The sequence below is a fragment of the Oncorhynchus kisutch genome, linkage group LG18 (genome assembly GCF_002021735.2).
Source record: "Oncorhynchus kisutch isolate 150728-3 linkage group LG18, Okis_V2, whole genome shotgun sequence".
In the NCBI taxonomy this organism is placed as follows: Eukaryota; Metazoa; Chordata; class Actinopteri; order Salmoniformes; family Salmonidae; genus Oncorhynchus; species Oncorhynchus kisutch.
Genome location: NC_034191.2, coordinates 79,160,024 through 79,174,093, shown reverse-complemented (window position 1 = coordinate 79,174,093; position 14,070 = coordinate 79,160,024). Strand labels below are relative to the sequence as shown.

The 14,070-nt window shown below is 45.7% G+C and overlaps 2 protein-coding genes across 2 annotated transcripts; one reads left to right on the top strand and one right to left on the bottom strand.

Moving 5' to 3' along the window:
* Positions 1-293: 293 nt before the first annotated feature.
* Positions 294-11,388, top strand: LOC109884280 (proteasome activator complex subunit 2-like; the record flags this gene model as incomplete). The annotated part of the gene is given in 10 exon segments (XM_031795316.1): positions 294-329; positions 331-345; positions 1,419-1,505; positions 3,152-3,200; positions 3,336-3,433; positions 4,167-4,235; positions 5,527-5,594; positions 5,702-5,756; positions 10,291-10,377; positions 11,020-11,388. Coding segments are annotated over 10 exon segments (645 nt in total), but the record flags the coding sequence as incomplete, so codon positions are not given.
* A 268-nt stretch (positions 11,389-11,656) lies between these two features.
* LOC109884279 (U6 snRNA-associated Sm-like protein LSm5) lies at positions 11,657-14,021 on the bottom strand. The gene is made up of 5 exons (XM_020476265.2): positions 13,911-14,021; positions 13,193-13,288; positions 12,812-12,839; positions 12,241-12,313; positions 11,657-11,971 (listed from the first exon to the last, which is right to left on the bottom strand). The coding sequence occupies exons 1-5, from the start codon at positions 13,954-13,956 to the stop codon at positions 11,939-11,941; spliced, it is 276 nt and encodes a 91-aa protein (XP_020331854.1). The 5' UTR covers positions 13,957-14,021; the 3' UTR covers positions 11,657-11,938.
* Positions 14,022-14,070: the final 49 nt, after the last annotated feature.

Below are 14,070 nucleotides of genomic sequence, written 5' to 3'. Positions count from 1 at the left end.
TGGTGCGATGGCATTACCATTTGAAATGGGGTGGCAGGGTAGCCTAGTGGTTAGAGTGTAGAGGCGGCAGGGTAGCCTAGTGGTTAGAGTTCAAATCCCCGAGCTGTCAAGGTACAAATCTGTCATTCTGCCCCTGAACAGGCAGTTAACCCACCTTAGGCCATCATTGAAAATAAGAATTTGTTCTTAACTGCCTTGCCTAAATAAAATAGAAAGGGGGGCATGCTGTTCCTGTGGGAATGGGGGAGTTAGTACCCTACCAAGTTCTGTTTTTCTTTCAGGCAGATTAATCTGTTTCCAACTACATCCCATTGAAGATCTCTCAGCTGGGACAACCTGCTGAAGGTAAGCCTCATTGTGTCACGGTCTGTTCCTTCCTACATTGTGAAATTGACCTTCCGTTCACCCTCCTCTCATCTATCTCCCCCTCCCCCCACCCTCTACCTCCCCTCCTCTTATCTATCTCTTCCTTCCTCCCTCCCTCCACCCTCTACCTCCCTTCCTCTCATCTATCTCCCCTCCCTCCACCCTCTACCTCCCTTCCTCTCATCTATCTCCCCTCCCTCCACCCTCTACCTCCCTTCCTCTCATCTATCTCTCCCTTCCTCCCTCTCATCTATCTCTCCCTTCCTCCCTCCCATCTATCTCTCCCTTCCCCCCACCCTCTACCTCCCTCCACCCTCTACCTCCCTTCCTCTCATCTATCTCCCCTCCCTCACCCTCTACCTCCCTTCCTCTCATCTATCTCCCCCTCCCTCCACCCTCTACCTCCCTTCCTCTCATCTATCTCCCCCTCCCTCCACCCTCTACCTCCCTTCCTCTCATCTATCTCCCCTCCTCCACCCTCTACCTCCCTCCACCCTCTACCTCCCTTCCTCTCATCTATCTCCTCTCCCTCCACCCTCTACCTCCCATCTATCTCCCCTCCCTCCCACCCTCTACCTCCCTTCCTCTCATCTATCTCCCCCTCCCTCCACCCTCTACCTCCCTTCCTCTCATCTATCTCCCCTCCCTCCACCCTCTACCTCCATCTATCTCCCCTCCCTCCACCCTCTACCTCCCTTCCTCTCATCTATCTCTCCTCCCTCCACCCTCTACCTCCCATCTATCTCCCCTCCCTCCACCCTCTACCTCCCATCTATCTCCCCTCCCTCCACCCTCTACCTCCCATCTATCTCATCTATCTCCCCTCCCTCCACCCTCTACCTCAACTCCCATCTATCTATCTCTCCCTCCCTCCACCCTCTACCTCAAACTCCCATCTATCTATCTCTCCCTCCCTCTACCCTCTACCCCCCTCGACCTCCCATCTATCTATCTCTCCCTCCACCCTCTACCTCCCTTCCTCTCATCTATCTCTCCCTCCATCCACCCTCTACCTCCCTCCCTCTCATCTATCTCTCCCATGTCTCTTCCAGGAGGATGATCTCAACCTCCCAGACATGTCCACTCTCCAAGCCCCTCTGAACATCCCCATACCAGACCCTCCCACTGCGGAGGATGAGGTGACTGACTATCATGCTCTTCTAACCAGATACATGTGTTGCATCCCAAATGGGCACCCTGTGCACTACTATGGGCCTGGTCAAAAGTAGTGCACTCTATAGGTAGTAGGGAATGCTGACCATATATATCAACAGGATTTAATAACTTGACTGAGACCTCTTGGTTCCCTTGGTGGACATCTTATCCTCACATCATGGCTCTCCACCTTACTGTCTTATGTGAAGATCTCTGCTTTACTCAGTTCCTGTTGAGTGGGGCGTCTCCAGTTGGTTTTTGGCTACAGACAGACTGGACTGATGGCTATGACAATAGACTGACTGACTGACGGCTATGACAATAGACTGACTGACTGACGGCTATGACATAGACTGACTGACGGCTATGACAATAGACTGACTGACTGATGGCTATGACAATAGACTGACTGACGGCTATGACAATAGACTGACTGACTGACGGCTATGACAATAGACTGACTGACGGCTATGACAATAGACTGACTGACGGCTATGACAATAGACTGACTGACTGATGGCTATGACAATAGACTGACTGACTGACGGCTATGACAATAGACTGACTGACTGACGGCTATGACAATAGACTGACTGACTGACGGCTATGACAATAGACTGACTGACTGATGGCTATGACAATAGACTGACTGACGGCTATGACCAATAGACTGACTGACTGACTGATGGCTATGACAATAGACTGACTGACTGACGGCTATGACATAGACTGACTGACTGACGGCTATGACAATAGACTGACTGACTGACGGCGATGACCAATAGACTGACTGACTGACGGCTATGACAATAGACTGACTGACTGATGGCTATGACAATAGACTGACTGACTGATGGCTATGACAATAGACTGACTGACTGACGGCTATGACAATAGACTGACTGACTGATGGCTATGACAATAGACTGACTGACGGCTATGACCAATAGACTGACTGACTGACTGATGGCTATGAAATAGACTGACTGACTGATGGCTATGACAATAGACTGACTGACTGATGGCTATGACAATAGACTGACTGACTGATGGCTATGACAATAGACTGACTGACTGACGGCTATGACAATAGACTGACTGACTGATGGCTATGACAATAGACTGACTGACGGCTATGACCAATAGACTGACTGACTGACTGATGGCTATGACAATAGACTGACTGACTGACGGCTATGACAATAGACTGACTGACTGACGGCTATGACAATAGACTGACTGAACGGCTATGACCAATAGACTGACTGACTGACGGCTATGACAATAGACTGACTGACTGATGGCTATGACAATAGACTGACTGACTGATGGCTATGACAATAGACTGACTGACTGACGGCTATGACAATAGACTGACTGACTGACGGCTATGACAATAGACTGACTGACTGACGGCTATGACAATAGACTGACTGACTGACTGACGGCTATGACAATAGACTGACTGACTGCTACAGGTACAGACAGACTGACTGACTGCTACAGGTACAGACTGACTGACGGCTACAGGTACAGACTGACTGACGGCTACAGGTACAGACTGACTGACTGCTATAGGTACAGACTGACTGACTGACTGCTAGAGACTGACTTATTTTTCTCCCTCCAGGAAATGGAGACGGATAAGAATGATGACGAGAAGAAGAAGAAGAAGAAAGGTGAGAGACAGCGGTCAGAGTCATGGCTGTCAACCTGTGGCTGTTGTTCCCTGACCAACTATTTATAACAGCCTTAGAAAATCATTCCAAGTAGTGTGTTGATTCAGTTCGTGTTATTCATTTTGTGTCTTTCAGCTCCAAGCTGTGGCCTTATCAAAGGGAATGAGAAGATTGTGAAGCTGCTGGACAGAGTGAAACCAGAGATACTATCACTGAGGGAGACCATCATTACAGTAAGAATAACCAGAGATCCTATCACTGAGAGAGACCATCATTACAGTAAGAATAACCAGAGATCCTATCACTGAGGGAGACCATCATTATAGTAAGAATAACCAGAGATCCTATCACTGAGAGAGACCATCATTACAGTAAGAATAACCAGAGATCCTATCACTGAGGGAGACCATCATTATAGTAAGAATAACCAGAGATCCTATCACTGAGAGAGACCATCATTACAGTAAGAATAACCAGAGATCCTATCACTGAGGGAGACCATCATTATAGTAAGAATAACCAGATATACTATCACTGAGAGAGACCATCATTACAGTAAGAATAACCAGAGATACGATCACTGAGAGAGACCATCATTACAGTAAGAATAACCAGAGATACTATCACTGAGAGACCATCATTACAGTAAGAATAACCAGAGATACTATCACTGAGAGACCATCATTACAGTAAGAATAACCAGAGATACTATCACTGAGAGACCATCATTACAGTAAGAATAACCAGAGATACTATCACTGAGAGACCATCATTACAGTAAGAATAACCAGAGATACTATCACTGAGAGACCATCATTACAGTAAGAATAACCAGAGATACTATCACTGAGAGACCATCATTACAGTACAAATACAATAGAAGAAACAGTGACATCTTGTGGTGAACTGAAAGAGATGAAAATGCTGGTGAAGATGAACATATTCTGTCATTGGGTGTCGTCTTAGGTGTCCTGCTGGATTCAGCATCTCATCCCCAAAATAGAGGATGGGAACGACTTTGGCGTTGCAATCCAGGTAAATGGTCAACACTTGTTCATCTTTAAAGTCAAGTGGTCATTCCTGAAAAAGGGGTTAAGCTGCTACAGATGGAACTGTATTCTCCTGAGGCGTCATTTATAACCGTTGTGTAAAATGTCACACTAAATATCTGAATGCGAAATTTTTTGAAAATACATACGTCTACAAATATGGATTTTTAGAAAAACTTAAAACGCTCGTCATACATACGCATGTTTCCCGCTATAAAAATCAGAGCCATCCTAAAACTGTGCGCGTGTGAACGAGCGTTATAACGCCGTCTGGAAAACGCCCTCCATTCACCTTTCATGTTGACAATAACTCCCTTTTATTCGCTGTGTAGTTTGGAACTGTTGGCATTAGGCCACGACAGTTTCTAAAAGAAAGAGCAAATTTGATCAAATGTTTTGAGGTATTGGCAGAATGATTTCATCTTTTGAAGTAACATGCTGTATTTGGTAAAGGACTGGGACCGTTTCTGAAAGAAAACGAGGGCAAATTGTTGTGGACCTGCCAGCAGAACGTTTGACATGAACAATGTTTTGAATCGACTTCTCCCCCAACCAAGCTAAATATGCTGGTCTGCCCCCGAATTCTGAAACATTGCATAGGCTAGTCCAATTTTTTAAAATATATATTACAGTACTAGCATATGTGCTTTAGTGTAAAAAAAATAAACTGATCACCTGTTAAATTTGACTGTATTATAAACTGTGTTGCCTATGGGATCGCATACAGCAACACTTTAAATACATAGCCCAATACATATTTACTAGGCCCAATTAAATGCGATGCGCATGGTAATTTGTTGTACCGCTACTTTGGGGAATATGAACCCGTCACCGCTAGAAAACGCAAGGAATTTATTCCGCAATAGTTATTAAAAATAAAATAGGATTTAAAAAAAAACTACTCGTATGACTTTATTTTAGATTCGCCAAATAAAATGCTTAGATTTTTGCACTCTTCTCACTAGCCCAATGGCTGTAATCTTGTTTTTAAGCATGGTCATCACATCCTCCATTTGCACATCCTTACCTGCCTGCTTTCAATGTAATACTTCATCCACTAGAAAATGTAAGTGTGTATGTAGGTTAAAGAACATCCTCATGCCATGTTAAGTTTTTAAAAAATTAAATCTTAACTTTTGTGGGGGGAAACTGCTTCATGCCTGTTCTTTTGGGGGGGGGGGGGGGGGGGGGGGGGGTAGATTTTGTACGTAGCGTTTATAACTGAGGCTCATGGTGTTTCATCAAGATCGACATGTCCTCGTGCTTATTATATCCAGGAGAAAATCTTGGAGAGAATCGCTGCAGTGAAGACAAAAGTGGACGGCTTCCACACCAACATTAACAAGTAGGACACATTTTCATGCTTTCAAGTAACCCAGAGCTCTTGGAGGTCATTATACATTTGACATATTAAAAATATTATACAGGTGACCGTCACTATTGTTCCTTCAGGTACTTTTCAGAGAGGGGTGATGCAGTGGCTAAAGCCTCCAAGTCAACTCATGTGGTGAGAATTGGCATTTGTAGACACTACCAAATTCTGTATTCAACTATGACCCGATGTCGTAACACATCTCTCCTTGTCCTCTTCCTTCCTCATCCCTGTTTCTCCTCCTCCTCCTCTTCCTTCCTCATCCCTGTTTCTCCTCCTCCTCCTCTTCCTTCCTCATCCCTGTTTCTCCTCCTCCTCCTCTTCCTTCCTCATCCCTGTTTTCTCCTCCTCCTCCTCTTCCTTCCTCATCCTGTTTCTCCTCCTCTTCCTTCCTCATCCCTATGTTTCTCCTCCTCTTCCTTCCTCATCCCTGTGTTTCTCCTCCTCCTCTTCCTTCCTCATCCCTGTGTTTCTCCTCCTCCTCTTCCTTCCTCATCCCTGGTTTTCTCCTCTCCTCTTCCTTCCTCATCCCTGTGTTTCTCCTCACTCAACTTCCTTCCTCATCCCTGTGTTTTCTCCTCCCCTCTTCCTTCCTCATCCCTGTTTCTCCTCCTCCTCTTCCTTCCTCATCCCTATGTTTCTCCTCCTCCTCCTCTTTCCTCATCCCTATGTTTCTCCTCCTCTTCCTCTTCCTCATCCTATGTTTCTCCTCCTCCCTCCTCTTCCTCATCCCTATGTTTCTTCCTCCTCCTCCTCTTCCTCATCCCTATGTTTCTTCTCCTTCCTTCTTCCTTCCTCATCCCTATGTTTTCTCCTCCTCTTCCTTCCTCATCCCTATGTTTCTCCTCTCTTCCCTTCCTCATCCCTATGTTTCTCCTCCTCTTCCTTCCTCATCCTATGTTTTCTCCTCCTCTTCCTTCTCATCCCTATGTTTCTCCTCCTCCTCTTCCTTCCTCCCTCCTCTTCCTTCCTCATCTATGTTTCTCCTCCTCCTCTTCCTTCCCATCTATGTTTCTCCTCCTCCTCTTCCTTCCTCATCTATGTTTCTCCTCCTCCTCTTCCTTCCTCATCTATGTTTCTCCTCCTCCTCTTCCTTCCTCATCTATGTTTCTCCTCCTCCTCTTCCTTCCTCATCTATGTTTCTCCTCCTCCTCTTCCTTCCTCATCTATGTTTCTCCTCCTCCTCTTCCTTCCTCATCTATGTTTCTCCTCCTCCTCTTCCTTCCTCATCCCTGTTTCTCCTCCTCCTCTTCCTTCCTCATCCCTATGTTTCTCCTCCTCCTCTTCCTTCCTCATCCCTATGTTTCTCCTCCTCCTCTTCCTTCCTCATCCCTATGTTTCCTCCTCCCCCTCCTTCCCCTTTCCTCCTTCCTTCCTCATCCCTATGTTTCTCCTCCTCCTCTTCCTTCCTCATCCTATGTTTCTCCTCCTCCCTCTTCCTTCCTCATCCCTATGTTTCTCCTCCTCCTCTTCCTTCCTCATCCCTATGTTTCTTCTCCTCCTCCTCTTCCTTCCTCATCCCTATGTTTCTCCTCCTCCTCCTCTTCCTTCCTCATCCCTATGTTTCTCCTCCTCCTCTTCCTTCCTCATCCCTATGTTTCTCCTCCTCCTCTTCCTTCCTCATCCCTATGTTTCTCCTCCTCCTCTTCCTTCCTCATCCCTATGTTTCTCCTCCTCCTCTTCCTTCCTCCTCCCTATGTTTCTCCTCCTCCTCTTCCTTCCTCATCCCTATGTTTCCTCCTCCTCCTCTTCCTTCCTCATCCCTATGTTTCTCCTCCTCCTCTTCCTTCCTCATCCCTATGTTTCTCCTCCTCCTCTTCCTTCCTCATCCCTATGTTTCTCCTCCTCCTCTTCCTTCCTCATCCCTATGTTTCTCCTCCTCCTCTTCCTTCCTCATCCCTATGTTTCTCCTCCTCCTCTTCCTTCCTCATCCCTATGTTCTCCTCCTCCTCTTCCTTCCTCATCCCTATGTTTCTCCTCCTCCTCTTCCTTCCTCATCCCTATGTTTCTCCTCCTCCTCTTCCTTCCTCATGCCCTATGTTCTTCCTCCTCCTCTTCCTTCCTCATCCCTATGTTTCTCCTCCTCCTCTTCCTTCCTCATCCCTATGTTTCTCCTCCTCCTCTTCCTTCCTCATCCCTATGTTTCTCCTCCTCCTCTTCCTTCCTCATCCCTATGTTTCTCCTCCTCCTCTTCCTTCCTCATCCCTATGTTTCTCCTCCTCCTCTTCCTTCCTCATCCCTATGTTCTCCTCCTCCTCTTCCTTCCTCATCCCTATGTTTCTCCTCCTCCTCTTCCTTCCTCATCCCTATGTTTCTCCTCCTCCTCTTCCTTCCTCATCCCTATGTTTCTCCTCCTCCTCTTCCTTCCTCATCCCTATGTTTCTCCTCCTCCTCTTCCTTCCTCATCCCTATGTTTTCTCCTCCTCCTCTCCTTCTCATCCCTATGTTTCTCCTCCTCCTCTTCCTTCCTCATCCCTATGTTTCTCCTCCTCCTCTTCCTTCCTCATCCCTATGTTTCTCCTCCTCCTCTTCCTTCCTCATCCCTATGTTTTCTCCTCCTCCTCTTCCTTCCTCATCCCTATGTTTCTCCTCCTCCTCTTCCTTCCTCATCCCTATGTTTCTCCTCCTCCTCTTCCTTCCTTCCATCCCTATGGTTCTCCTCCTCCTCTTCCTTCTCATCCCTATGTTTCTCCTCCTCCCTCCTCCTTCCTCATCCCCTATGTTTCTCCTCCTCCTCTTCCTTCCTCATCCCTATGTTTCTCCTCCTCCTCTTCCTTCCTCATCCCTATGTTTCTCCTCCTCCTCTTCCTTCCTCATCCCTATGTTCTCCTCCTCCTCTTCCTTCCTCATCCCTATGTTCTCCTCCTCCTCTTCCTTCCTCATCCCTATGTTTTCTCCTCCTCCTCTTCCTTCCTCATCCCTATGTTTCTCCTCCTCCTCTTCCTTCCTCATCCCTATGTTTCTCCTCCTCCTCTTCCTTCCTCATCCCTATGTTTCTCCTCCTCCTCTTCCTCCTCATCCCTATGTTTCTCCTCCTCCTCTTCCTTCCTCATCCCTATGTTTTCTCCTCCTCCTCTTCCTTCCTCATCCCTAATGTTTCTCTCCTCCTCTTCCTTCTCATCCCTATGTTTCTCCTCCTCCTCTTCCTTCCTCATCCCTATGTTTTCTCCTCCTCCTCTTCCTTCCTCATCCCTATGTTTCTCCTCTCTCCTCTTCCTTCCTCATCCTATGTTCTCCTCCTCCTCTTCCTTCCTCATCCCTATGTTTTCTCCTCCTCCTCTTCCTTCCTCATCCCTATGTTTCTCCTCCTCCTCTTCCTTCCTCATCCCTATGTTTCTCCTCCCCTCTTCCTTCCTCATCCCTATGTTCTCCTCCTCCTCTTCCTTCCTCATCCCTATGTTTCTCCTCCTCCTCTTCCTTCCTCATCCCTATGTTTCCCTCCTCCTCTTCCTTCTCATCCCTATGTTTCTCCTCCTCCTCTTCCTTCCTCATCCCTATGTTTCTCCCCTCCCCTATGTTTCCTCCTCCTCCTCTTCCTCATCCCTATGTTTCTCCTCCTCCTCTTCCTTCCTCATCCCTATGTTTCTCCTCCTCCTCTTCCTTCCTCATCCCTATGTTTCTCCTCCTCCTCTTCCTTCCTCATCCCTATGTTTCTCCTCCTCCTCTTCCTTCCTCATCCCTATGTTTCTCCTCCTCCTCTTCCTTCCTCATCCCTATGTTTCTCCTCCTCCTCTTCCTTCCTCATCCCTATGTTTCTCCTCCTCCTCTTCCTTCCTCATCCCTATGTTTCTCCTCCTCCTCTTCCTTCCTCATCCCTATGTTTCTCCTCCTCCTCTTCCTTCCTCATCCCTATGTTTCTCCTCCTCCTCTTCCTTCCTCATCCCTATGTTTCTCCTCCTCCTCTTCCTTCCTCATCCCTATGTTTCTCCTCCTCCTCTTCCTTCCTCATCCCTATGTTTCTCCTCCTCCTCTTCCTCCTCATCCCTATGTTTCTCCTCCTCCTCTTCCTTCCTCATCCTATGTTTCTCCTCCTCCTCTTCCTTCCTCATCCTATGTTTCTCCTCCCCCTCTTCCTTCCTCATCCCTATGTTTCTCCTCCTCCTCTTCCTTCCTCATCCCTATGTTCTCCTCCTCCTCTTCCTTCCTCATCCCTATGTTCTCCTCCTCCTCTTCCTTCCTCATCCCTATGTTTCTCCTCCTCCTCTCCTTCCTCATCCCTATGTTTCTCCTCCTCCTCTTCCTTCCTCATCCCTATGTTTCTCCTCCTCCCTCTCCTTCCTCATCCCTATGTTTCTCCTCCCCTTTCTATCCTCCTCCGCTTCTTCCTCATCCCTATGTTTCTCCTCCTCCTCTTCCTTCCTCATCCCTATGTTTCTCCTCCTCCTCTTCCTTCCTCATCCCTATGTTTCTCCTCCTCCTCTTCCTTCCTCATCCCTATGTTTCTCCTCCTCCTCTTCCTTCCTCATCCCTATGTTTCTCCTCCTCCTCTTCCTTCCTCATCCCTATGTTTCTCCTCCTCCTCTTCCTTCCTCATCCCTATGTTTCTCCTCCTCCTCTTCCTTCCTCATCCCTATGTTTCTCCTCCTCCTCTTCCTTCCTCATCCCTATGTTTCTCCTCCTCCTCTTCCTTCCTCATCCCTATGTTTCTCCTCCTTCTGGTTAAAATCAGATGGACTACCGCTCACTGGTCCATGAGAAGGATGAGGCTGTCTACTCTGACATCAGAGTCATCCTCCTGGACATCCGTGGCTTCTATGTGAGTGACTGATTTAATCTCAAATGGCACCCTATTTCCTATATAGTGCACTACTTTTGACATAGGGCTACAGTGAAAAGGGTACCATTTGGGAGAGGCAAGATACTATCAAAAAAGAGACAAAAAAATAAATCAACTTAAGCACAGAAATAGTGCATATAGAACTGATCTACAATTTCTTAGACTTTCTTTCAATGAGGATGACAGATCTATAACTCACATTTCTATGTGAATTTGGTCAAAAAGGTACATATTGCAGCTTTAATAAGTCAATCTATAAGTAAACAAGTGAAGGTCACTCGTAAATTAACGTTTTGTCAGATGTTTTCATACCTCAAAAGTAGACGCAACATCAAGATGAAACCATTTCCCACAACGTCTGTTGTTTAGATCCAGCTATAGGCCTATAGGGGCAGCAGCGTAGCCTAGTGGTTAGAGCGTTGAGACTAGTAACCGAAAGGTTGCAAGATCAAATCCTCGAGCTGACAAGGTAAAAATCTGTTGTTCTGTCCCTGAAGGAGGCCGTCATTGTCAATAAGAATTTGTTCTTAACTGACTTGCCTAGTTAAAAGGTTAAAAAAATGAAAAGATAAAACACCAGTATACAAGACCACTCACTTCATCAATGTTTGTGTGTTGCAGGTGGAACTGTATGACATCATCAGCAAGAACCTGGAAAAAGTGACCAATCCGAAAGGAGAAGAGAAGCCCTCAATGTATTGAGATGCATGAGAGGAGGAGGAAGTAGCCTGGTCCCAGATTTCGTTGTACTCTTTCCTTGTCAAGCAACATGACAAGTATTTGGCACAAACAGGCTGACACCCAGGTGAAGGGATGAAGAGGAATGAGAGAATAGTGGGGTTGAATTCATTTCAACCATGTGATATTTTCCAGGTGTATACTACAATACCAATCACTCAATCAGTGCTGTTTCTATTTGTACATCAGTGTCCAGATTAGCCTGTTGTTTTTTTTCATGCTAATAAACTCATCTTAATATTGAACACTGAACCTAGAGACTAAATGATGATTTTGCAACTCTGGAAGCAACAGATGCACTATTAAAAAAGACGAGACACACCATAAACAGGCTGTAGATCAGCTGCTGGGGTGTCGATGAACGGTGGTGATTTCTAACGTGTAGAATTGTTAGGGAAATAAACAGAAAATGACATCCGATGTTCTGTGGTGAGGAGAGAGAGGACAGTCAACCCACGGCAGAAGTTCATGATGCTCTGCCTTGTCCTTTAGGAGCTACAAATGAACACACTGGCGGTTGTTTATTTTCAATCACTGATTTATTTATAACAAAAAAACGGACTGTTTCTCACCACTAAAGTAGAAATGGTTGACGTTACACATGTCAAAGTTCCAACCAACTGTTGCTCTGTACACAAACCTTTATCAAGCCTTCATTAGGAAAAAAAACAACTTTTGTTTCAATTATTTTCTCAAAACTAAAAACCAAAAGAACCATAATAAAGCATCAAACTGAGGAGAGTAAGTAGGAAGGCAAGTATACATCCACAACGTAAAAACTGTTTTCAGCTAAATGTTATGTTCATACTTCGGGCCCTTCACCTCCAGGTATGAGCTGGAAAAGAGAAGGATACAACAGAATGGGTCAGGACAATCAGCATCATCATTAGCACCTATCTATAATCAGCATACGGCTGCTGCGTCAAGCATTTGACAATCTAGTAAAAAAAAAAAAGGTTAAGAAAAGCCTCGTCTGAGCAAGAATGGCCCATAGGACAGGAGCAGGACATGGCAGCTTGATATACAATCCCTCTGGATAGGATGGTGGTCTGTCGCACTCCATTTGACAATCAGATAATACATCTATAGTCATAATATGCTCACCATGGTGATGTTGTTGCCGTTGAGCAGTATCTGATCCAGTTTGGTGATCCTCCTTCCCTCCGGTGTGATTTCACTAAAAAACAAGAGTCATCAAGAGGAAAGATTCAACACCTGTCCTACACCAGGGTACCTCTGTAGAGCTGAAAGAATTGGGACAGGTTGAAGCTGTGTGGTGATAGGCTACTGCTGAAGCTCTTCACCTCCAATGGGTTTACTGGATTTAGCAACATACTGCTCTTAAGATGGCACCGGAGAGGAAGGTGGGCTAGCTAGGGTTGTTTTCTAGACAGGGCCCAAGAGAGCAATCCATATAGGCTATCATTCACAACTTTTAATTAAAGCACTATGAGCCCTGGTTGAAAGTAGTGCACTATATTGGGAATAGAGTGTCATTTGGGACACACCCTATGTATAAAGTAGTGCACTATTTTGGGAATAGAGTGTCATTTGGGACACATCCTATGTATAAAGTAGTGCACAATTTTGGGAATAGAGTGTCATTTGGGACCTATGTATAAGCAGCCGTGTGATTCCACTCCATGTAAGTGAACTGTAATACTTGTGTACTTACAATTCTGTCACGTCCTCGAGCACCATGTCTGAAGGTGGGTGGGTGAAGGATAATCTGTACACTGACAAACTAAATGATTACAGTATGGCAAATGTTTAAATTCAATAAGGACTGGTTTTGTACAATGTACCATACTTCTGCAGCGGTAGCAAACCCTCCTCCTGGAGAGTGACTGGGGGGGGGGGGCTTTTGCTCCAGCCCTATACAAACACACCCGCTTCAGATAGTCGAGGTCCGAATGAGCGGCTGGTTAATACAAGCGGGTGTGTTAGTTAGATTAGGGCTGGAGAGCAAAATCCTATCGGAGCATAGGGTTTCCCACAGCTCTACAATGAAGGATAAATAATTAGATGTTTCGTAGGACGTTTGTGTAAAGGATACTGACAAAATCGTCAAAACCCAACAGGGTGCCAACAATTTCTTTGTCGTTCTTCATGACGATATGGATTCGGGAACCTATACATTTGTCCACGAGCTCTGAAAGAACACAAGAAAAACATGTTGAAATCACAGACTGACGATCAAGAGAACTACATGCTTTGTGTCAGGCTTCCAGCAACCGAACGCACATCTTGATTCTGCTAGGTGTAATCATTGTACAGACCGATGACCATGACTAATGTATTATTTGACTGAATCAAGTGGGTTAGTGATGGGCTGGAACAAAAGCCTGCACCTGGGACTGCAGAACCTGATTTGGAGTAGCCCAAACATTCCCGCGAGAGTTTGAATTAGGCTAATCTGGTTGGTTGCCTAGTTAGCTAGCGTTGTTTCAAAATGTAGTTAGCTAACTTAATTTGAAAATATATAAATGAAAGTCATATGGCATGAATGTAATACAGAAAATGGCTGTAGTTGAAACATTTAGCTCATATCTGTGACATCCTGGCCGGCGGGTAACGTTTGGCTACTTTTGCTCCTTAGCTAGCTCACGTTAGCTAGCTTTGCAATGCGGACATGCTACAACTACTCGTTTACATGACTCCTGCATTACATATCTGTAAATGGGTATATTTCAATTACAACCCCGCATTGAGCGTTACCGACGTGCTTGTTATCTGTATAATTTCATACACAATATGAAGAAAATCACACAAACCAAGTGGGAGCAACTGTGACGGATTCGTAGCTGGAGTGGCTGCCATGTTTCGTTTGAAGAAAGGCGGAAGTAATCGATCGACCGATCAACCCAAAAAATAATCAGACTGAAACAATCAAACACTGATGTTTTATTGTATCCAAGCACTGGGGGGGGGTCG